Below are 25,093 nucleotides of genomic sequence, written 5' to 3' on the forward strand. Positions count from 1 at the left end.
CAGAAGCTGAAGAGGCGGGGAGAGTCTGTGGCAGAGTACAGTCCAGAATCAGAGGCGGAAGCTGAAGGAAGGAAGGAGGAGTTTGTGGCTATAAGCCATTAATAGGCCTTATTCTTTGTGAATTTGTCCACTCCTCTTTTAATGGCAAGTTGGTGGCCACTGTTGAAGAGGAGGAAGGTCACAGATATCTCCCCCTCCTGCTGCAACAAGCTCCCCTCCCTGCAAGTCTCCCAGAACCAGTAGAGACATGAAAAGGGCGGAGGAGAGGTTGGCTTCACGCAGGCATAGTCTCCGATTGCTTGGGGAAACCCCCAGAAAGCAGGGAGCTTAGATGGCTGTGGGGAGGTGGGGACTTTCAGCAACTGATCCATGGGGCAAGGCTTTCCGAGAAAAACCTCCTGAGCAGACCTTGTTCCCCCTAATAAAGAGCTAACTTCAACTTATTGCTGGAGCGCTCCTGACAGTGCCGCTCGCTGGTCAAGGAAGACCCACAAAAACCTCCAAAGCAGTTTGCAGGAAAGGTAGAACCAAGAAAAGACCAAATATTGGAATTTTCCAAATTGCTTGGGTGCTTTGCAAATTAATGCAAGGATCTTTGCATTTCCTGGATTTCTCAGTGAACGCTGCTTGGAGGCCTACGAGGTGCTGCTATCCTTGACAGCAACAAAACTGCACCCAGAAACAGAGGCAGGAGGAGAGGAGGGAGGCCTGTGCCATGCAGGTGAGCGACCGTGGAGGTTTTTGATGTTCTTTTTCAAAAGTTTACAAACTTAATAAAAGGTAAAGGGACCCCTGACCATTAGGTCCAGTCGTGACCAACTCTGGGGTTGCAGCGCTCATCTCGCTTTACTGGCCGAGGGAGCCGGCGTGCAGCTTCCGGGTCATGTGGCCAGCATGACTAAGCCGCTTCTGGCAAACCAGAGCAGCGCATGGAAACACTGTTTACCTTCCCGCCGGAGCGGTACCTAGTTATCTACTTGCAATTTGAGGTGCTTTCGAACTGCAAGGTTGGCAGGAGCAGGGACCGAGCAACGGGACCTCATCCCATCACGGGGATTCGAACCGCCAACCTTCTGATTGGCAAGCCCTAGGATCTGTGGTTTGACCCACAGCGCCACCTGCGTCCCTTTAAACTTAAACTTAAACTTAAAACACAATACTATTTTCCAATTAATACTCATTTATCAATTGACTTCCCCTCTCCCCTCTCCATGGTTTCCCCATATTTTCTAATATTGCCGCATCTTATTATTATGCTGTGTCCTATCCTTTCCGCTTGTTCCCCAGATATTTTTTTCTGCTGTTCTTCATTCAAATCCTACTTGCATTTTTACACGGGTGCAATAAACTTATTCTACAAAATAAAACAATACTACAATAAACTTATTCTACAAAAGGGTCCCAATCCTTCTTAAAAACGGTCTCTTCTGGACCTCTAATTTTCATGGTTAGATTTGCCAATTCGGCATATTCCGTCAATTTTAACAGCCACTCTGGTTTTGTTCGTAGCCCCTCATATCGCCATTTCTGCAGACCCTCCAAGGGTCCCTATTTTCCAAGGACATCCTTGATTTAGAGAAGCCATCCCGGTTTCTGGTTTGATCCCGGAATGTCTCACTTTTCCTTAGAATGTTCCTGTTTTCATTGGAGAAATGTTGGAGGGTGTGGAGTTATCAAACCACTGAGCCGTCCGAAGGCAATCCTCTATAGGGGAGTTTAAATTTATTTATTTTTAACGTTTTCTTATGTTTTTATATACCGTATTTTTTGCTCTATAAGACTCACTTTTTCCCTCCTAAAAAGTAAGGGGAAATGTGTGTGCGTCTTATGGAGCGAATGCAGGCTGCGCAGCTATCCCGGAAGCCAGAACAGCAAGAGGGATTGCTGCTTTTGCTGTGCAGCGATCCCTCTTGCTGTTCTGGCTTGAGATTCAGAATATTTTTTTCTTGTTTTCCTCCTCCAAAAACTAGGTGCGTCTTGTGGTCTGGTGCGTCTTATAGAGCGAAAAATACAGTATGCTGGAAGCTGCCCAGAGTAGCTGGGGCAACCTAGTCAGATGAGTGGGGTATAAATAGTAAAATTATCATTATGGAATGGGATGTCCCTATTTTCATTGGAGAAGAGTTGGAGGGTATGTTTCTGCGCATATATCACCCTGTTTCCAATGTTCTCAGCTTACCTGTACAGGTGTCCATTGTACGTTTACAGAAGCTGTACCATACCACTGTAAGCTGTCATGCCTCCCCCCCCCCCAAGTCCTGGGAACTGTAGTGAGTTAATGGCGCAGAGGGTTGTTAGAAGACCCTGCCTCCTCACAGAGCTAAAGTTCCCGGCGCTCCCTGCAGACAGGGATTGACGGTTACACCGCCAGGCAGAACAATGAGGACTGGGAACTTGTGCAAGCCAAGGCAGCTTCCTGTGTCCAGAAACATCTGCTTCCCGGCTCTCTAACAGACGTTCGTAGGGCAGCCATCGACGTAAAACGCTTAACCCTCTTTCCGCCCTTCCTCCCTATCGCAGGGCGGTTGTCGGAGGTGAAATTGGCAGTGTTGGGCGAAGCCTATCGGTCTCTGCGACGTTGCGGAAAGGACGTCTCTGGGGGGCCTGGTCTCAGCTGCCTGGAGCAGAGGTGAGGAAAAGGGAGCTCAGATAAGCCGCCTTGCAGGATCTGCATGGGATGGCAAGGAGGGAGAATGAGCTGTGAGGCAAATCATTATTATTTATTAAATTTGATGAAACTTGGTCCTCCTTCTTTCCGTACGTAAGGGAAATAGATAACAAATTTCCCACATAAATTTCCAGGCCCTTGATCATCTTCGACATCTTCCAGCTTGTCAAAATCCTTCTTAAATTGTGGTGCCCAGAACTGGACAGAGTATTCAAGATGTGGTTTGACCGAGGCAGAACAGAGTGAGACTATGGCTTCCCTTGATTTGGACGCTAGACTTCTGTGGATGCAGCCTAGAATAGCGTTAGCTTTTTATTTTTGCTGCTGCATCACCCTGTTGACTCATGTTCTGCTTGAACCCATGGCTTCAAGCTGCGAGAAAGGAGAGTCCAACTCAACATCAGGAATAGCTTTCTGACAGTAAGAGCTGTCTGACGGTGGAATTGTTTGCCTTGGAAGGCTGTAGATTCTCCTTCCAGCGGTTCTCAACCAGGTGTTGTTGGACTACAACTCCCATCATCCCTGAGCTCTGGCCTTGCTAGCTAGGGGTGATGGGAGTTGTAGTCCAAAAACATCTGGGGACCCACAGGTTGAGAACCCCTTAAACAGAGGTTGGATGGAACCAGGGAACCAGGCAGAGGGCCTTCTCGGTAGTGGCACCCGCCCTGTGGAACGCCCTCCCACCAGATGTCAAAGAGATAAATAACTACCAAACTTTTGAAGACATCTGAAGGCAGCCCTGTTTAAGGAAGCTTTTAATGTTTAATAGGTTATTGTATTTTAGTGTTCTGTTGGAAGCCGCCCAGAGTGGCTAGGGAAACCCAGCCAAATGGGTGGGGTATAAATAAAAAATTATATTATTATTATTATTATTATTATTATTATTATTATTATTATTATCTGTCTGGGATGCTTTAGCTGAGATTCCTGCACTAGAAGGTCTCTTCCAACTCTACAATTCAATGATTCTAAGTGCAGAACCTGACATTTGTCCTGGCTGAAATTCATTTTGTTTGTTTTTTGTTTTTTAAATAATATTTATTCGGAGTTTAAAAGTTACAAAAAGAAAAAAGAACAATACAAAAAACAAAAAAATAATAGAACAGCAACAGAAAAAAAAATTATAAAAATACATTCACTTAAAAAAGAAAAAGAACAGATTAAACCTTTACATAACTTTCTTCCTTTACTTATTTCCTTGACCTCCTCACACCTCCCAATTTTGTATTCTAGTTCAAATCGTTATTTCAGCAAATCCTTCCAACCTTATTTTCATTTAAGTAATTTAATTTAATATATTATAATTTAACGTCCTCTCTTTCGTCAATTTCATCAACTCATTTTTACTTAATCCTTTATATCATTTCTACCAAATTCATTTTGTTAGCTTGCATGCAGCTCTGCAATCTGTGGAAGCCATCTTGAATTCTGATTCTGTCTTCTGTGGCCCTGAGAGTCCTGAGCTCAATCTGTAATTGTCTGGGGCTGATGAGAGTTATAGTTTGAAACATCTAGAGGGTGCCAGGTCGCGGGAACCTGATTCTGCCCCCCCTTTCCCATTCAGGCTCTCAGAGCTGCGCCGTTCGGAAGAGGGCGACAGGAAGGTGTTGCAGGGACACATCCGGCGCCTGAGAGAGGAGCAGGCCTCCCTGAAGCTCCCGCCCTGCCGGCCACCTCCCGGGCCCGATTCTGCCGCAGCCAGAATCATCTCCCGGATCGGCACCAAGGTGGCCGCGGTCCAGAAAGCCTTGCGGGAGACGCTTCCCTCCGAGGCAGCTCAACCCAGGATGGAGAAGACAGGTTTGCTGCAGGAGTTGCAGGAGGCGAGGGTGAGCGATGGGAGATTTGGACTCTCTTGTGCAAAATAGTCCACAATAAGTTTCTAGTCCTTACTGTGGTTTTTTTATCCCGTTAACCCATCGTGTCTCAGCCGAGTCTGATAATTTTTTCAGCCTTTCCCCCCCCCCGTAGCAGGTGGGGCTGAATCTCTCCTCCTGTCCTGAACCCTTGGCCTCCCTGGCGGCGTCAGTAGGTCCAGCCCCCAATCCGGCGTCAAGCCACGCGTCCAAAGTCCAAAGCGAAGCAGATCCTGGAGCATTCAAGACAAGATCCATCAGCGTGGGTAGACGCAATTGAGTAGACACAGCCCCTCCACTCTGCTCCCTTTTGGACAGACATAGCCAAACTTGGCCCTCCAGATGTTTTGAGACTACAATTCCCATCATCCCTGACCACTGGTCCTGTTAGAAAGGGATGATGCTCCCAAAACATCTGGAGGGCCGAGTTTGCCTATGCCTGCTTTTGCACTTTGCATGCCAATTCAAGCATCTGGCTTATAAGTATAAAACCAAATTTACTAGAATAATAAGTAGAATAGAGATAGACTTGTAACCATTCAAGCTTTTAATGTTTGATGTATTACAGTATTTTAATATTTTTTTGGAAGCTGCCCAGAGTGGCTGGGGAAGCCCAGCCAGATGGGCGGGGTATAAATATGTTGTTGTTGTTGTTGTTGTTGTTGTTGTTGTTAATATTAACAAACATACTAAGGTGCCATGTGCAAAACAAAGCCTGGAGATACTGTAAACATGGAGTGGATAAAATGTACAACTGTATCTTAACAAGTTGGGTAAAAGTAAAGGGACCCCTGACCATTAGGTCCAGTCGTGGCCGACTCTGGGGTTGCGGCGCTTATCTTGCTTTATTGGCTGAAGGAGCTGGCATACAGCTTCCGGGTCATGTGGCAAGCATGACTAAGCCGCTTCTGGCGAACCAGAGCAGCACTTGGAAAAGCACGAAGTGCAAGTAGATAAAGAGGTACCACTCCGGCGGGAAGGTAAACGGCGTTTCCGTGCGCTGCTCTGGTTCTCCAGAAGTGGCTTAGTCCTGCTGGCCACATGACCCGGAAGCTGTACGCCGGCTCCCTCGGCCAATAAAAAGGTCCCTTTACCTTTTTATGACTGTATTGATATCGTATCATTGTATTTGGTCATCGTGTTGCCTTGGATATTACTGACTATTGTTTGCAACACAGGGGTTAAATTGTTTAGTTCACTAATCCTGCCAGTTCAAGACACCTCCTAATTCTGATCTCAGGAGGCCTTGGGTGTCCTCAACACCCGCTTGCACCTGACGGAGAAGGAGAAGCAGAGACTGGCGCTGCAGATGTACACTTTTCGGGCTCAGGAAGCCGCCTGCCTGCTGATGGCCCGGATCCTGCAAGGGGAGCGCGATGAGCTTCGTGGGCAGCAAACTGCGTCGACAGGAAGCAGCAGCAGCAGCTGCAGTGGAGAGGACTCCTCGGAGGTAAGTCTCACAACTGAACGGTAGATTGTGCTTATTTTTTCCCCTTTGGGGCAAAAATAAGGATTCCCCAAAAGGTAAGAGAGATCTTTTTATACGCTACGGTCACAGCAAGGGTTCTCATTGCGGCAAGTTCGAAGAGCGACAAGCCGTCGGGGTCAGGGGGAAAGCTGTGCTTCTTTGGCGGCAGCCTTTCCCCCTCCTCCCTTCGCTTTGACAGCTGGGGGGGAGGCTTGGGAGTCGAGGGGGCGGGCAGCACATTGTTGCCCCCCTCCCATGCTCCTGGAGGAGGGCAGGATGTAGGTTCCTTTGACGGGGGAAGAAGCCTCCCCTTCCCTCCCTGCTTGACATCCCCTTTGGAATTGTCATAGCATCACCTCCATTGCCATATTGTGGAAACAGGGGAAGAGGGGCCTGATGGGGAAATGCCCGGGAATCCCAAAGTCTAAACTCAGAGACTTTGACTTATGTCTCGCAGGTACCACTGTATTATGCATTTCTGAATTTCATATTACCTTTAATTGTCCTTAACTAATAATTCTCCTCATTATCTTTCTTGCAATATTTCAAATAATTCACCTTACAAAACTTCTTGCAAACCTACCAGCGTAATCGGTTCATCACAATTGCTTTTCAAATAGTCCGTAAATTTACTCCAGCCTCCTGAGAATCTCTGGTCCCGCACGTTTCGAATCCTTCCTGTTATTTTAACCAATTCTGCATAGTCCATCCGTTTCGTCCTCGAAGAATGGAAGACGAAATTGGGCGCTCCTTTTCATTCCTGTTTCCTCTCTGTGGCACTGCAGGATTTTGCCCCCATCTGCACTTCCAAGAGGAACGCTTCCCGGTCTTCTGAGGATGGTGGAGTAGAGCAATCTGGCGAGGAAGGCAAGACGGAGGCGCTGAGGCTTCTTAACACTCTAACGCGGTGAGTGCGATTCAGCTCACCGCTTGCAGTTCCCCGGTTTTGAGGGTCCACAAAGCGCTTATTTCTGTGTGGTGGGCGTGCAAAGCAGCTAAAGGTTTTTTGCGGAAAAGGAATGCTTAAAAGGACGTTCCCCCCTGCCAAAAAGACCAGAAGCATTCCTTTTAGGAATCATTGAGTCAGATGTACCAAAGAATCAAAAGAATTTATTTTTATATGCAACTACTGGTGGCCGAAGGGGACACGGGTGGCGCTGTGGGTTAAACCACTGAACCTAGGACTTGCCGATCAGAAGGTCGGCGGTTCGAATCCCCATGACGGGGTGAGCTCCCATTGCTCGGTCCCTGCTCCTGCCAACCTAGCAGTTCGAAAGCACCTCAAAGTGCAAGTAGATAAATAGGTACCACTCTGGCAGGAAGGTAAACGGCGTTTCCGTGTGCTGCTCTGGTTCGCCAGATGACCCACATCATGCTGGCCACATGACCCGGAAGCTGAACGCCAGCTCCCTCGGCCAATAAAGCGAGATGAGCGCCACAACCCCAGAGTCGGTCACGACTGGACCTAATGGTCAGGGGTCCCTTTACCTTTACCTTACTGACGACCGAATCTTACAGGCTGGCATATCAGCGAGTCTAACCAGTAGAATGAGAGATCAAGAGGAAACTGTTCAAAGAGGATTGTGATTAATAATGCGTGAATAAATATTTAATAATAAATGTATTGTAGGCAAAAAGGTGCCTAGTCCTCTGTGAGGGCACCACAGCTGTCTCGGTGGAAATTTGGGGGGGGGAGCCCCTCTGCCCAAATTGCCCAGCCTTACTGTCCATCATCATCATCATCATCATCATCATCATCCTCAATAGAATTGTAAAATTGGAAGGGACCACGAGGGTCATCTAGTCCAACCCCCTTGCAATGCAAGAATCATTTTCCCAATGTGAAACTCGAACCCACAACTCTGAAATTAAGAGTCTCACACTCTGCTAACTGAGCTATCCCAGTTATTATTAGAACCATTGAATCATCGAGTTGGAAGGGACGCCAAGGGTCTAATCTGCTGCAATGCAGGGATCTCAGCTAAAACATCGATAATAATAGTATTATTATTAATTAAATTTGTGTACCGCCCTTCATCTGTAGATTTCAGGGCATTTTGCCGTATAACAATAAGAACGAGAAAAACACCAAATACATAATGAAAGCAAGAACGAAGCAAACCAATAAGTCCCCCTCCAACTGAGTGCAAACTCAATGAAACCTATGGGTCAACTCTGAGCCAGGCATGGTGGGTTTACAACCCCAGATTCTCCTGCTATTACGGGCATCAATCTCCCGCCGGCCTGCTCCGGTTGCAGAGAGCAGTAGGTACAAAATTCCCTCCATGTTCTCCCCTAGCGTAAACGGCAGGATCGAGGAGCTCAAAGACCGGATCAGCTCCCTTTTGGCTGAGCTGGAAGAGAGAAGCCAGGACAGCAGAGCTCAAGAGGCGCAGCAAACGGAGCTCACGAGGGACTTTTTCAAAGCACACAGGTAAGTTTGGATTGGGGGGGGGGACCCCAAGAGACCCCTGGCACCCCCTTATCTGGTCCGAGCTAGCCAGCGGCTGCTCTGAAATCCCCACAAAAGGTAACCAGCCCTCTATTCAGAACCACTAAGGACTCGAATCTTGCTTTGTCTGAAAGGGAAAGACCTGCTTTGAATGCAGAAGGTCAATCATTGGCGGGGATGTTGCCCTGCCCAAAACCCAGGGCAGCCACTGCCGGCCAGTGTTGGCAAAACTGGAGACTCAAAGAGTCCGACTCAGGAGAAGGCAGCTTCCTCTAGACTAGACTAGAAACTGGCTTCCTTTTTTTCCTGGTAAAGGTTGCAGCTTAGCTGCGGGACACCTGCTTTGCTTGCAGAAGGTCCCAGGTGGGGGTGGGGAGAAAGACTCCCTCTCTGAAATCACAGAGAGCTTGTGCTGCCAGCCAGGGTGGACCGTGCTAAGCTAAACACTGAGGTCCAGCGCCGAGGGCCTTCTGGCGGGTCCCTCACTGCGAGAAGTGAGGTTACAGGGAACCAGGCAGAGGGCCTTCTCGGTGGTGGCGCCCGCCCTGTGGAACACCCTCCCACCAGATGTCAAAGAGAAGAACAACTACCTGACATTTAGAAGACATCTGAAGGCAGCCGTGTTTAGGGAAGTTATTAATGTGTGACATTTTAATGCACTGTATTTTTCGCTCTATAAGACGCACCAGACCACAAGTCGCACCTAGTTTTTGGAGGAGGAAAACAAGGGAAAAAATATTCTGAATTCCAGAAGCCAGAACAGCAAGAGGGATCGCTGCGCAGAGAAAGCAGCGATCCCTCTTGCTGTTCTGGCTTCTGGGATAGCTGCGCAGCCTGCATTCGCTCCATAAGATGCACACACATTTCCCCTTACTTTTTAGGAGGGAAAAAGTGAGTCTTATAGAGCAAAAAATACGGTATTTTTAATCTTTGTTGGAAGCCGCCCAGAGAGGCTGGGGAAGCCCAGCCAGATGGGCGGGGTACAAATATATTATTATTATTATTATTATTATTATTATTATTATTATTATTAAACGCCATCCCGTCTGGCTCCACCGTTTTCTCCGTTTCTCCTTCCCCTCCAGCGCCCTCGTCCTCGCCTACCAGAACGGCCGCAAGAAGCAGGAAGCCCAGTTGCACCAGCTGGAGACGCAGATTAGTCTGATGGGTCAACGGCAGGCTGGGCAGTTGCAGTTGCTGGTGCGAACCCTCCGCGGTTTGGAGGGCAGAGTGAGCAGTCCAGCCTCCACTTAGCACAAGACTTGCTCAGGAAGGGAGGACAGAAGGCTCTCTGTCCTGTCGGGAGAGGAGGGGGAAAGGGCATCTAAACACGTAGAATCATAGAATCCTAGAATCCTAGAGTTGGAAGAGACCACAAGGGCCATCGAGTCCAACCCCCTGCCAAGCAGGAAACACCATCAGGGCACTCCTGACATATGGTTGTCAAGCCTCTGCTTAAAGACCTCCAAAGAAGGAGACTCCACCACACTCCTTGGCAGCAAATTCCACTGTCAAAGAGCTCTTACTGTCAGGAAGTTCTTCCTAATGTTTAGGTGGAATCTTCTTTCTTGTAGTTTGGAACCATTGCTCCGTGTCCGCTTCTCTGGAGCAGCAGAAAACAAGCTTCCTCCCTCCTCTATGTGACATCCTTTTATATATTTGAACATGGCTATCATATCACCCCTTAACCTCCTCTTCTCCAGGCTAAACATGCCCAGCTCCCTTAGCCGTTCCTCATAAGGCATCGTTTCCAGGCCTTTGACCATTTTGGTTGCCCTCCTCTGGACACGTTCTAGTTTGTCAGTGTCCTTCTTGAACTGTGGTGCCCAGAACTGTGGTCCCTATTTCCATTGGAGAAATGTTGGAGGGTCTGGAGTTATGCATCCCCCAAGCCAAGGAGATAAGTCGCTAAACAACCGCCTCCCCTGGTCTGCCCCACAGAGGACCTTAAGGTCCATAAATAACCATCGTTTAGAGGCCCTAAGGAAGTCAGACTCTCCTCCACCAGGGCCAGGGCCTTTTCAGTGATGGCTCCGACCTGGTGGAATGCTCTGTCCCAGGAAACCAGGGCCCTGCAGGATTTAACCTCCTTCCGCAGGGCCTGTAAGACAGAGCTATTCCGCCTGGCCTTTGAATTCAGCCTGATCTTTTATTTCCCTTCGCTTCCCTCCCCTTTTATGAAGATCAGCCGCTCTGAGACCCCACAGCTAATTTCCCCTGATCTCCTTGCTGGCCCAAGTAGGACCAATTAGCCAGCTAGCCCTGGGGATTAACTAATTGATTTTTGAATTTTATTGTTGTTCATATTTTTATACTGTCTTTTATGCTGCTTTTATAATTAAGTGTTTTAAAGTGTTTTAAATTTGTTGTTAGCTGCCCTGAGCCCGGTTTTTGAACCAGAAGGGTAGGGTATAAATACAATTATTATTATTATTATTATTATTGACATCTGAATGGACACAGGTATAGCAAGAGAAGATCAGAAAATATTCCTCTATGCCACAGGAGCGGCAAGGCTCCTAATTGCTAAAAACTGGAAAAAAGAAACTGTGCCAACAAAAAAGGAATGCAAGACAAACTGATAGAATATATTGAACTGGCTAGATTAACAGAGGCAATTAGAAATCACACTAGACATGAGTTTCAAAAAGCATGGGGGAAATGCAGAGAATACTTCACAAAACAGTGCCCTAAAATACATACATGGACTTGTTTCGATTAATGTCTGCAGGAGACTTTGTGGATATTTAGGGTAAGTTATAATTAGAAAAATCTTAATAATTATTCATTAAGGGTACAGTTTATAAGAAGTAAATAAGGAAGCCAGATACAGGATAAAGGAAGTCTTTTATTTGGTTGTTTGTATTGTTGCATGTTATGCTCATTGTACGTTATGTTCACGTTTAATGAGGGTGGGTTGTGTATTGGGGGTAGGGTGGGGGGTTTATATTATGTTGTAAATAAAATTCCAATAAAATTTATTAAATAAAATAATTTTCATGTTGTGAACGGGCCTCCGGAATGGATCCCGTTTGCAACCAGAGGTACCACTGTATAAACTTCACAGGAGATTCATAATGGGGGTGGGGGGAGCTATTGGGTTGTTGTTTTTATTTTGATTATATATTTTGTGGATTTACGTTTTGATTTTGTTCTCTGAACCGCCTCGAAACCTCCGGGTATAAAAGTATATAAATTCAATAAGTAATAATAATAATAAAGAGGAGGAGGAAGAGGCCAGACTGCTGACATCCACCAGGGGGCACCTTTGCACAAGAGCCATACTCCATGTAGACCTACTGAAGTCAATGGGTTTTTAAGCATTTTAATGAATGGGCCTTGAATGAATCCCATCCTCCAATTTCAGTAGGTGGATTCAGAGTGTGAACAACCTTCTACGCAATCCAGTAGTTAACCAAGAACCAAAGATTGAGGTTGCTGATGAGGACATAGAGATTCAGGTTTACTGAACGTGTGAATCCCGTAGCGATTTGCAATCAAGAGTCGGCAAGCGAAGACACAGAAATAAAACCGCACAAACGTTGGCAAATACAGAAATACCGGTTGGAAGAGCGTGAGATTTTTAATCTCAGGGTTGTGGGTTCGAGACCCATGTTGGGCGAAAGATTCCTGCATTTCAGCGGGTTGGGCTAGATGACCTTTGGGTCCCTTCCAACACTATGTTTCTATGATTTTTTTTAACATCACACAGAACAGTTCTAACAGCACATCTGCATTGTTGGTGGCCCCCTTCCCACCTTCTGCCACTGTGAATTTATTTCTCTGGCAACCATACTGAGAAAAAGCAGGCTTAAAAAAAACACACACACACACAAATGCAGGCCTAAGTCCTACTTAGAGTAGGCGCTAGAATTCTAGAATCATAGAAATTGTGTAGTTGCAAGGGACCTCCAGGGGCCATCTATTCCAACCCCCTGCCACGCAGGAATCTCAACAAAAGCATCCATGACAAACGACTGCCTTAGGTCCATTTTTCTACTGCCAGTCAAGCTTTGCTGGATGAGACCCGATGCAAATAAAACACTGAAGCCTAGAGAAAATAATAAAAAACAATATATAAATCAATCAAACCCTAGGTTTGATTTTCTTTCTTCTTGCTTCCTAGGAGGTGACCCTTAGCCTCCCTTCATACCTCCTGACCCTTATCATCTGAATTCTCGGACGACCCCCTTCTCCCCCCCCCCAAAAAAAACATCCCTCTTTTTTGAAAAAAAAATGTTCACCGCTGTCAGCAAGATCAAAGGTGAGAGGCAGGGGTTTGATAAATATTCGCTAGACAACGGAGTCAGTGACCCCCACAAAGGAGAAGTTTTCGAAACCAGACTCCTGGCTGGGGACCAAATCCAGGGGTCGTGGCCATACTGACCCCCCCCCAAAAAAACCCAGTCTGCCTTTCTGTCCCCTCCTCCCACGCTGCTAGACTCGATTCCCCCCTTCCGGGCTGATTTATCTTATGCTAATTAAAATTCCACGCACACACCCAAATATAGGGAATCTGATAGCAGGGGTCAAGCTCTCCCCCCCCAAAAAAAATCTGGAGGTCAGGCCGAGAGTGAAGGGGTGGGGGGGTTGTGGGAGGGGGGGGGTTGGAGCAGGATGGAGGTCTTGGGAAAGCCTGTATAAGATCTCATGATAGGGACTGCCTTTCAGCCGAAAGGGATATTTCACATTCTCAAAACATTCCTGATTCACATTTTGGAGGTCTGGAAGGCAAGCCTGATGAGGAACGGTTGAAGGAAGCTGGGTATGTTTAGCCTGGAAAAGAGGAGACTGAGAGGAGATGGGAGGTAAAGGTAAAGGTAAAGGTACCCCTGACCATTAGGTCCAATTGTGGCCGACTCTGGGGTTGCGGCGCTCATCTCGCTTTATTGGCTGAGGGAGCCTGCGTACAGCTCATGCATGTGGCCAGCATGACTAAGCCGCTTCTGGCGAACCAGAGCAGCACACAGAAATGCCGTTTACCTTCCCGCCGGAGTGGTACCTATTTATCTACTTGCACTTTGACGTGCTTTCAAACTGCTAGGGTGGCAGGAGCAGGGACCGAGCAACGGGAGCTCACCCCATTGCGGGGATTCGAACCACCGACCTTCTGATCTGCAAGTCCTAGGCTCAGTGGTTTAAACCACAGCACCACCTGGAGAAGAGGAGACTGAGAGGAGATAGGAAAACCATCTTTAAATATCTCAAGGGCTGTCATGTTGAAGGGGGGGGGGGAGGACAAATGGCACAGAGGATGATTGCGAGAGTATCATTTCAGAAATGCCTTTCCCCTCTTTTCGACTGCAAAAGGCTTTCTCCCTCTGACGCTCCTTTTTTCGCCCCCCTCCAGTCCTGTGGGTCATTCCTGCATTGTGCGGGTTGAGCTAAATTACCTTCAGGGGTCCCTTCCAACTCCACGATTCTCTGCTTCTACTTTAAGGCTCGCAGGCAGCCTGAGCCCTGTCTGCCCACCCCCTGCCTTATTAAGGGAGTCAATATGTCTCTGTCCGTCTCCCCTGGGTGCGGCAGCGTAACGCAGATGTCAAGACAGGAGGACTCTACTCTCCCTGCTTGAAGCCCTTGATCGCTCGGGGGCTTTCAGAAATGTAATAATAAGAATAAAATATACTTCTTCTTTATTGCAATCTAATTTAGGGTGTTCCAATGGCCTACTGGGGTATCCTGGTGTCCCTATTTTCTAGGGACAGAACCGGATTTACAAAAGCCATCCCGGTTTCTGATTTGATCCCGGAATGTCCTGCTTTCCCTTAAAAGGTAAAGGTACCCCGACCGTAGGGACACAGGTGGCGCTGTGGATTAAACCACAGAGCCTCTTGGGCTTGCCGATCAGAAGGTCGGTGGTTCGAATCCCTGCAACAGGGTGAGCTCCGGTTGCTTGGTCCCTGCTCCTGCCAACCTAGCAGTTTGAAAGCACATCCAAGCGCAAGTAGATAAATAGGTACCACTCCGGCGGGAAGGTAAATGGCGTTTCCGTGTGCTGCTCTGGTTTGCCAGAAGCGGCTTAGTCCTGCTGGCCACATGACCTGGAAGCTGTACGCCGGCTCCCTCGGCCAATAAAGCAAGATGAGTGCCACAACCCCAGAGTCGGCCACGACTGGACCTAATGGTCAGGGGTCCCTTTACCTTTTAGCCCTGACCGTTAGGTCTGGTTGCAGATGACTCTGGGGTTGTGGCGCTCATCTCGCTTTCCTGGCCAAGGGAGCCGGCTAGGTGGGCAGGAGCAGGGACTGAGCAACAGGAGCTCACCCCGTCGCGGGGATTCGAACCGCCAACCTTCTGATCGGCAAGTCCTAGGCTCTGTGGTTTAACCCACAGCGCCACCCGCGTTCCAGGATTTGATCGCAGAACATCCTGCTTTCCCTATTTTCATCAGTGAAATGTTGGAGGTTCTGGAGCACACATCCCCAAACTCAGCCCTCCAGATGTTTTGGGACTACAACTCCCATCATCCCTAGCTAACAGTACCAGCGGTCAGGGATGATGGGAATTGTAGTCCCAAAATATCTGGAGGGCTGAGTTTGGGGATGCCTGGTCTGGAGTTATGTGATCGCTGAGCCAAGGATATGAGTAACTAGTCAACCTTTAGAAGACATTTGAAGACAGCACTGTATAGGGACGTTTTTTAAAGTTTAGTGTTTTATTTATATATGTTGGAAGCTGCCCAGAGTGGCTGGGGAAACCCTGTTAGATGGGCAGGGTATTATTATTATTATTATTATTATTATTATTATTATTTGATGACGCAGCTCCCCTTGCTTTGCCTTTCCACCCTTGAGGTGCAGCTTCTAAGTTTTGCAATTGCAAAACTGTTTCTAAGATTCTGCTTTAATATTAATGCCACGTTTTTTAAAGGGAACTCTGGGCAGGTGATTATTTTAAACGACGACAAATAATCAATAATGATCAGCAATAATAAAAGTATCGTTTATAAAATAAAATTAACCGCCTCCTTAAGGAAATGTAAAATTCAACACTCTTTCCCCCGGCTGCTGATGTTACGAAAGGCTGGATGAGAAATTCCTGGCTGTCAGGCCTCGTAAATGCTTCATCTTTGTGTTGTTTTGCCTATGAATTTTGCAAGGCGTTGCACGATGGCGCTGGCAAAACTGTCTCTCTCCGGGACGTTTCTGTAGGCCGTGAAATACCCTCGCCTCCTTTTTTCTTGCATTTGCAAATCCTCATTTATTTATTAATCAAAACCAAACAAAGAAAACCGAAAATTTGTTGGCCTTTTCCGAATTCCCAGGGCAGTTGTAAACTTTTGCGTCGTCTGGGAAGGTAGAATGGTTAGACGGCTTTGGGGAAAGGAATGCATGAGGAGGAGGAGAGATTTGGATTGGGGGAGATGGAATTATACATGGATGAACAGTGCGTACAGGGGGAAATTGCCCACAGACCATCATCCCTGCATGTTAGGATGGAATCTGGCTGCCGGTCATGTTTTCTTGACACTCCCTCTGTTTGGCTAGGGGGGGCTAGAGAAATCCATCTTCGAGCAGAGAAGGGGGGACGGGACGAAAAGCTATTAATTTTCCTTCCTGCAAACATTCTTTGAAGCTTTTCATTGTCGCCAGCCAGGGTCCAAGTGTCAAAGGGCAGCTGATTCGAGGATGGCGTGGCTTTCAGATGGAAATGTGGGCAGGGAAGCGTGTGTGTGTTTGTGTGTGTGCATGCGTGGGACATGATTGTGTGGTGAACCATCCCCCCCCCCTTGATGGTCTACAGAGAGCAGGGCTTGTGGCAAGAGCGGAAGTGGGTTAGATTTCGTTTCTGAGGGAAGGTGCAAAAATGCCAGCAAGGCTTAACTTTGCCATTGCCCGAGAGCAGCAAAGAGCACCGGTTCTCCCTCTTGGCTCAGGAAAAACTCAGCTGGAGGGACTGTATTGGGAACAGCTGCCTGGATTTTACCCTTGCAGATTAAACCGGTTTCAGCGACTTACATCTGTAACTTAAAAGCACTTAAAGTGTTCCAAACAGTTATGTGCAGCGCTGCAATCCTGCAACAACAAGGCACCGCAGGCCCATTATACCCATACTGCAGGTCGGAAGACCGAGGCTGGGAGAGGGAACTGCTGGGTGAGTGGAATGGTGGGAGGAACCAGCCGGGGAATCCCCAAGGGGAGAAGGCTCAGAGCCCGGGGATAGGAAGTGGGGAGACAATGAGTAGGGAGAGGGAGAAGACTGAGAAGAGGATGTGGTGGAAGCTGAGGAGGCAACGGGGTTTAGTGAGCGGGGAGAGTCCGTGGCAGAGAGCAGTCCAGAATCGGAGGCAAAAGCTGAAGCAGGACTGGAGGGAGGCCAGGAGGGAGAGAGGGAGTCTGGCTGGTAAAAAGTCACAGATGTCTCCCCATCCTGCTGCAACCAGGATTTTTTCTGTACCGCCATGCGTCCCAAATGCATAATTGAGACTGGAGGGAAGTCTCCCATCAGTAGAAGTACGGACTTGGCAAAGAACTCTTAACTTCTGGCTCCACCTAAACTCAAATCCCCCTCGGTTTACTATCCCTAATACTTCAAGACTCCCATAAAAGTGCCTGGCTTAAAACCATCTATCAAAAACTTCCCTCTTGTGGCCTCTCCCCACAACACCTACTCACTATGGGCTCCACTAAAGCAAACGGTCTAACTGGTCAACGTCTAAAAGATATTGAGCATCAGAACAACCTGGCCACTATAAGGAAATTCTGCCCTTGGCACGTTCAGTTTCCACCTCTCCATTTTGATTCTCTGGCCCCATACCTGCACAAACTTATTATCCCAAAATACAGACGTGCTTTTACACTTGCAAGACTGGGTGTTTTGCCGTCTGCGGTACTTGAGGGTCGATTCCAAAAGATCCCGCTTGAGAAACGTCTTTGCCCCTGTGGAGACGGTAGCACCAAAACAGCGGCACACGTCCTCCTGTCTTGCACTCTCTGCAAAGACCTGAGGAACGAGATCATCACCCCACTCGTACTAACCATCCCAGGGCGCTCAACCACTGCCGCAATGTCCTTTCTCCTATCAGATCAAAATGCGCAGATAACAGCAAAGGTGGCTAGGTTCATAGGAGGGGCAATCAGAATAAGGGCCACTAACTGACGGCTGATTCAGGACTTTAAATTGTGCTCTTATATCAAATTTCCTTTTCTGCGTATACTGTAATGTTTTACTGTTGCTATGGCCATTGGCTAATGCGAATAAAGTTTTATCTCTCTCTGCTGCAACCAACTCCCCTCCCCGCTGGTCTCCCAGAACCAGGAGAGACATGAAAAGGGCGGAGGATAGGTTGGCTGTAGGCAGGCGTAGTCTCTGATTGCTTGGGGGAAACCCTGGAAAGCAGGGAACTTAGACGGATGTGGGGAGGCAGGGACTTTCATCCTCAGCAACTGATCCACGGGGATGAGCTTCTCTGCATCTGTGCCGATTGTACTTGCATGGTGCGATTTGCTGCTGGCTGGCTCCTGGCCGAGAGTTCCTGCCACACTGAACTTGAGCTCCTTGAGCTCTGACTCTTGTTTGTTCACTTGCATTTATACCTCACCTTCCTTTCCAAAGAACTCCATGTGGTGCTCATGGTTCGTTCCTCCTCATTTAGCCCCAAGGTTGCCATATTTGAACTTCCTCTCCCCCCAAAAATCCTAACTAAATATAATTTTTTGAGCTATTTTTATTGAAATTCAGCAAAATCAACACTTACGACATGGGTTGCCATCCCTCCGGATTTTCCGGGACATTTCAGCGATTTCCGACGGGACACTGTTTCCGACAGTCGAATCCTGGCAATGTCTGGGGAATTCCAGGCGTATGGCAACCCTCTGTAGCCCCCACAACAACCCTGTGAGGTAGGTTAGGCTAAAAGGCAGTGATTGGCATCACCCAATGAGCTTCATGTCCAAATGTGGGGTTTGAATCCTGATCTCCAGAACCTAGCCTGACGCTCTAATCATGACACCTTAATGACTCTCTTAGCTATGCTCAAGATCCAGCGTGGTGCTGTGACCAGAGAGCTGGACTGAGGGTCACTTGCCTGAAGCCACGGAACGGGAGAGGGTTCGAATCCTGCTTCCTGATTTTCTGCAGACATCTCTTTGGCCACTGTGAGAAGAATTTGCTGCGGGTGTCTAGCCTGGGAAAAAGGAGACTGAGAGCCATCTTCAAATATCTCAAGGGGCTGCCATGTAGAAGGGGGAACCAGCTTGTTTCCTCCTGCTTTGGAGGGTAGGACTCGAACCCGTGACAAGAAAGGAGATTGCGACAAAACATTCGGAAGAACTTTCTACCACTGCAAGGCCCTTTTGACAGTGGAACGGTTCCCCCTCAGAAAGTTGTGGACTCTCCTTCCTTGGAGGTTTTTAAGCAGATGTTGGATAGCCATCTGTCATGGATGCTTGAGTTGAGATTCTTGCCCAACTGGATGGACTTTATCACCATCAGTGGTCCCTTCCTGAAGGAGTGTCTCCACCCCCATCGTTCTGCCTGGACACTGAGATCCAGGGCTGAGGGCCTTCTGGGGGTTCCCTCACTGCGAGAAGCCAAGTTACAGGGAACCAGGCAGAGGGCCTTCTTGGGGGTGGCGCCCGCCCTGTGGAACGCCCTCCCACCAGATGAAAAGGTGAAAAGGATCTAGGAGTCTTGGTTGACCACAAACTTGACATGAGCCAACAGTGTGACGCGGCAGCTAAAAAAGCCAATGCAATTCTGGGCTGCATCAATAGGAGTATAGCATCTAGATCAAGGGAAGTAATAGTGCCACTGTATTCTGCTCTGGTCAGACCTCACCTGGAGTACTGGGTCCAGTTCTGGGCACCACAGTTCAAGAAGGACACTGACAAACTGGAAGGTGTCCAGAGGAGGGCAACCAAAATGGTTCAAGGCCTGGAAACGATGCCTTATGAGGAACGGCTAAGGGAGCTGGGCATGTTTAGCCTGGAGAAGAGGAGGTTAAGGGGTGATATGATAGCCATGTTCAAATATATAAAAGGATGTCACATAGAGGAGGGAGAAAGGTTGTTTTCTGCTGCTCCAGAGAAGCGGACACGGAGCAATGGTTCCAAACTACAAAAAAGAAGATTCCACCTAAACATTAGGAAGAACTTCCTGACAGTAAGAGCTGTTTGACAGTGGAATTTGCTGCCAAGGAGTGTGGTGGAGTCTCCTTCTTTGGAGGTCTTTAAGCAGAGGCTTGACAACCATATGTCAGGAGTGCTCTGATGGTGTTTCTTGCTTGGCAGGGGGTTGGACTCGATGGCCCTTGTGGTCTCTTCCAACTTTATGATTCTATGATTCTATGATTCAGATGTCAAAGAGAAGAAAAACTACCAGACTTTTAGAAGACATCTAAAGGCAGCCCTGTTTAGGGAAGCTTTTAATGTTTAACAGACTACTGTATTTTAATACTTTGTTGGAAGCCGCCCAGAGTGGCTGGGAAGCCCATCCAGATGGGCGGGGTATAAATAATAAATAATAATAATAATAATAATTATTATTCCAACTCTACCATTCTGTGACTAGGTGGGCCATTGGCCTGATCCAACAGCCATATTGCTTATTGTATGTCTTCCTCTATCTCTTTGGGGGTCTCTGGTCTCTGCATTCCCAACCCCCTCCATTCCCCAGATATCTGCCCCTCCTCTAATTCGCACAGCGCTCCTTTGTCTCCCTCCCTCCCCTAGACATCGGCCACATGGGCACACATCGATTGATCCCTGCCCCTCCGGCTATCTGTCTGTCTGTCCCACCCCCCAGCGATCCCTCATTCCACCCCCTCTGCAGAAGCCAGGCTCCCTGCGGACTCCCCAGCTCAGACAGGACAGCCACCAATCCTTGGGGGCTTGTTGCATTCCCTCCCCCCACTCGATCCATCCCCATTCCCCACATCTTGGCTTTTGCGGGGGATGGAAGGAGGCTGGGGGGGGGGTTACTTCCCCAGTGCCCTTCCTCCCCCAATCCCCAGGCCCCTTCTCCCCCCTCCCCAAACAACGCCCCCCCTCTCCGCAGTAGGTTTCCCAGGGGAACATGGCCTGTGTCTCCCCCCCCCCGCCCCATCCTGACAGCAGGGATGGAGGGTTTGACCCCCAGGTTGAAGGTCACTGCTCTCTACTCCAGCTCCCTTTTCTGATTCAAATTGGGGGCAAGAGCTTTGTGTGGGGAGGTCAAGCTTGAGCGAGGAGGGGGGGCGCTGATGAAAAGGGGTTTGCGGTGGAAAAGGGGGAGGGCAACCAGTCCCCCCCACCCAGCTTCTGCTCTTCATAGCTGTCAACTTTTCCCTTTTCTTGCGAGGAATCCTATTCTGAATAAGGGTGGAGGAGCCCACAAAAAGGCCCCAAGTCCTTGTGTGGGATGCCCTTTAATTGTGCCCCCTCCCCAAATACAAACACTGATGGGTCGCCTTGAAGAGCCATGATTTCTCGACTGGGAATGCCTCCAACATTTGTCCAATGAAAATAATACTAATAATATATATATATATTTAATACCCTGCTCATTTGACTGGGTTGCCGTAGCCACTTTGGGCAGCTTCCAACAGATAAAAAAACAAAAGGAAACATGAAATATGAAAAAACTTCCCTGTCCAGGGCTGCCTTCAGATGTCTTCTGAAGGTTGTATAGTTACTTATCTCCTTGGCTCGGGGGTCGCATAACTCCAGACCCTCCAACATTTTCCTGATGAAAATGGGGACGTCCTAAGGAAAGAGGGACGTTCCTGGATTAGATCAGAAACTAGGATGCCTTCAGTGAATCTGGCACTGCCCCTGGAAAATAGGGACACCAGGAGAGTCTCTAATAATAACATCCCACTGAAATAAAACAGCTACTTAGTCTGAAAAGGAACAGGGGCAGAAGGAAGAAACTTAAAAAGTGAAAGAAGAGAGAGAAAAAGAGAGAAATATTTCCGGTTCCCTGTCCTGCAGCTAAATATAGTATTAAAAGCCAACCATCCTGTCTTTTGCAAACCAGTATTTTTCAAAATCCAAGTATTAAACCATTCTGGGAACTGTAGCTGTTGGAGGGCACTAAGAACCCTCCTAAGGGTCTCCTAAGGGACGCAGGTGGCGCTGTGGATTAAACCACAGAGCCTAGGACTTGCCGATCAGAAGGTCGGAGGTTCGAATCCCTGCGACGGGGTGAGCTCCCGTTGCTCGGTCCCTGCTCCTGCCAACCTAGCAGTCCGAAAGCACGTCAAAGTGCAAGTAGATAAATAGGTACCGCTCCGGCAGGAAGGCAAACGGCGTTTCCGTGCGCTGCTCTGGTTCGCCAGAAGCGGCTTCGTCCTGCTGGCCACATGACCCGGAAGCTGTACGCCGGCTCCCTTGGCCAATAAAGCGAGATGAGCGCTGCAACCCCAGAGTCGGCCACGACTAGACCTAATGGTCAGGGGTCCCTTTACCTTTAAGGGTCTCCTAAGAACCTCAGCACCCTGGACAAACTACAGTTCCCGTGGTTCCTTGGGGGAAGCCTGTCAAATGATGGTGCAAATGGGGCTTTTGAGTCTGTCTTTCTGCTCCCCGACGAGCCCATTTTGCAAAAGGAAACCTGGGCATTAGCAGGCCTCGTTCTGCAGAGGGGTGCAGGCTACTTGCCATTCCTCGTCCTAGTGCCTGGTGTGTCCACCCCCCCCCCAGCAACTTCCCCTGCTTGGCAACATCCGAACAGATGTTTCTCCACAACTGCCCAGCCCGGTGGGTGGGTGTCCCCTCCCTTATTGCATGCCTCTCACCCCCTCCCTTCGCCTGCGTTCCAGAGTCCAGGCAGGTCAAATGGCAACTCCGCTGGCAAGGCGAGAGGGCAGAGGTCGCCACACGTGATGGAGAAAGAGGCGAGGGGGGGGGCGAGTTCAAACTTTGGAACTGCTGCTGGAATGAGAGCCTCTCTCTTTCTCTCCTCCCAACTCCTCCAAGCAGCTGAAATATTATTGCATCCTGGGAAGCCATGAGTGACTGAATCCTCTGTGTTGCAACAGAAATGACTTTTTCCCCTGCCGGGGGTGTGTGTGAAGTGTGCTGTGGGGTCCCCTGAATGTGATGGAGGAGAGGCAGTGTGTGTGTGGGGGGGTGAGATTTATTGTTTCATTTTATAATGCATATTAAAGGAGATAATAATAATCACAACAACAACAACAACTTTTTTAAATTTAAGATTTTGTTGATTTACAAAAGTGTGTTCAATGTCCCTCTCTCGTATTTTCCCACCCATGTAACATTTTTACAAATCGGTTTCATTTGTTGAGACATTAGGAAGAAGAGGGGGAAAGAGGTGGGTGGGGAAGATGGGGGAGTCGGGGGGCGATGTTTCTATTTTACTTACTATATTGTAGGGTTTGGGGTCAGCGTTGCTTGTGCAGGTTCTCTGCTGTTTGCTTGTGTTCCTTTGGTGGCGAGAGAGTTGGGGTTGGCCTAGGGCAGCCTGTCTCAACCTGTGGGTCCCCAGATGTTGCTGAACTACAACTCCCATCACCCCTAGCTCGCAAGGCCAGAGCTCAGGGATGATGGGAGTTGTAGTCCAACAACATCTGGGGACCCACAGGTTGAGAAACCCTGGCCCAGGGTGTGGCTGTTCATTTGTGGTTGGCTGAGGTGGTCTTTGTTTTCACGTGTGAGTGGGGTGGGTGGGTCTTTTGGATCAGGTTAGCCATATTGATTTGTATGCTGTTGGTGGATTTTTGTCACTGTCTTGTTGGGCTGTGTGTGTGTGATAAAGGGGAGCGTCTTCTTCTATTTGTCCCTGTGTCAGTTTCAGTTTATTGGTTAATTTTTCTAGTAAGGCTGTTTCCCATGCTATTTGGTCCCATTGGTCCATGCTTACTCCTGACAGGTCTCTCCAGTGTCTGGTTATGGTGTTTCTGGCTGCTGAAAGTAGAACTTTTTTCAGCCAGAGCTTGGTTCCTGCACCTCTCAGGTGAGCACCATTGCCATTATAAGAGATCCAGTGTGGGCGGATCCCAACGAAATATTAAAAACACAATAACATATCAACCATTAAAAACTTCCCTATGCAGGGCTGCCTTGAGATGTCTTCTGAAAGTCGTATAGTTGTTCATCTCCTTGACATCAGACGGGAGGGCATTCCACAGGGCGGGTGCTACCACTGAGAAGGCCCTCTGCCTGGTTCCCTGTAGCTTCACTTCTCGCAGTGAGGGAACCAGCAGAAGGCCCTCAGAGCTGGACCTCAGGGCTGAGGCTGTTTAGGTCTTTAAAGTTACAGATAGGTAGCCGTGTTGGTCTGCCATGGTCAAAACAAAATAAAAAAATTCCTTCCAGTAGCACCTTAAAGACCAACTGAGTTAGTTCTAGGTATGAGCTTTCGTGTGCATGCACACTTCTTCAGATACACTGAAACAGAAGTCACCGGACCTTTCTATATAGTGAGAAGGTGGGGAGGGGTATTACTCAGAAGGGTGGTGGGAATGGGTGATTGGCAGATAGCTGCGATGAGCCTGTTGACGACTCTTAACGACTGCAATAGGTCTAACAGGAAAAAGCAAGGGGTGAGAAGGTGAAAAATGGCTTTGTCATGTATAATGAGATAAGAATCCAATGTCTTTGTTCAAACCAGGTCTCTCCATAGTTTTAAGTTTGGTGATAAGTTGCAATTCAGCAGCTTCTCTTTCCAGTCTATTTCTGAAATTCCTTTGTAATAGAACAGCTACTTTGAGATCTTGTATAGAATGTCCTGGGAGATTGAAGTGTTCTCCTACTGGTTTTTCTGTCTTGTGGTTCCTGATGTCGGATTTATGTCCGTTTATTCTTTGGCGTAAGGTCTGGCCTGTTTGTCCAATATAGAGAGCTGAAGGACACTGTTGGCATTTTATGGCATACACAATGTTAGACGATGAGCAATTAAATAGTCCCGAGATGGTATGTGTGATGTTGTTGGGGCCAGTAATGGTGTTGTCCGGGTGTATGTGGCAGCAAAGTTGGCATCTGGGTTTATTGCAGGCTCTGGTGCCAGTGTCCGTGTTAGGTCTGGTTGTAGTATTATTGTGGGTTAGGAGTTGTTTAAGACTGGGTGGCTGTCTGTAGGCAATGAAAGGTCTTCCTCCCAGAGCTTGAGAAAGAGAACTGTCATTGTCCAGGAGAGGTTGTAGATCTCTGATGATGCGTTGTACTGTTTTAACTTGGGAGCTGTATGTGATGACTAGAGGTGTTCTGTTATTTTCTTTTTTGGGTCTGTCTTGCAGCAAGTTCTCTCTGGGTATCAGTCTGGCTCTGTTGATCTGTTGTCTAACTTCATCTGCTGGGTATTTTAGTTCTAAAAAGGTTTGCTGTAGATCTCTTAGGTGGGAGTCTCTGTCTGTAGAATTGGAGCAGATGCGGCTGTAACGTAGTGCCTGGCTATATACAATGGACTGTTTGGTATGTTTGGGATGGTAGCTAGAGGCATGTAGATATGTTTGTCGGTCAGTTGGTTTACGGTATAAGGTGGTGTCTATGCGCCCATCCTGTATTTTTATAGTAGTGTCCAAAAAATGTATTTCTTGCATAGATTGATTCATTGTTAGGTTGATGGTGGGTCTTTAAAGGTTAGGTTGTTAGGTTGATGGTAGGTCTTTAAAGGTCAGCACCAACACGTTGGATTGTGCTCAGAAACATACTGGGAGCCAATGAAGATCCTTTAGTACCGGTGTTATATGGTCCCGACGGCTTCTT

The 25,093-nt window shown here is 48.1% G+C and overlaps 2 protein-coding genes across 3 annotated transcripts in view; both read left to right on the forward strand.

Annotated features, from left to right (window-relative positions):
* USHBP1 (USH1 protein network component harmonin binding protein 1) overlaps positions 1-9,791 on the forward strand; it is a 28,664-nt gene extending 18,873 nt beyond the window's left edge. The window contains exons 9-15 of one of the 2 annotated variants that reach the window (XM_081846117.1): positions 618-721; positions 2,521-2,629; positions 4,233-4,497; positions 5,765-5,974; positions 6,778-6,899; positions 8,292-8,426; positions 9,530-9,791. In XM_081846117.1, coding sequence (XP_081702243.1) covers positions 618-721; positions 2,521-2,629; positions 4,233-4,497; positions 5,765-5,974; positions 6,778-6,899; positions 8,292-8,426; positions 9,530-9,698 — 1,114 coding nt within the window. In that variant the 3' untranslated portion in view covers positions 9,699-9,791. Of the gene's footprint in view, positions 1-617; positions 722-2,520; positions 2,630-4,232; positions 4,498-5,764; positions 5,975-6,696; positions 6,900-8,291; positions 8,427-9,529 lie in introns of both variants that reach the window. The other variant, XM_081846118.1, reaches the window with a different exon arrangement.
* BABAM1 (BRISC and BRCA1 A complex member 1) overlaps positions 1-24,241 on the forward strand; it is a 58,948-nt gene extending 34,707 nt beyond the window's left edge. Inside the window, exon 10 of the mRNA XM_081846300.1 lies at positions 24,231-24,241. The gene's annotated coding sequence lies outside the window, so the exon portion shown is untranslated. The remainder of the gene's footprint in view (positions 1-24,230) is intronic.
* The last annotated feature ends 852 nt before the right edge of the window (positions 24,242-25,093 follow it).

This window comes from Podarcis erhardii (assembly GCF_964252035.2).
Source record: "Podarcis erhardii genome assembly, chromosome: 18".
NCBI lineage: Eukaryota > Metazoa > Chordata > Lepidosauria > Squamata > Lacertidae > Podarcis > Podarcis erhardii.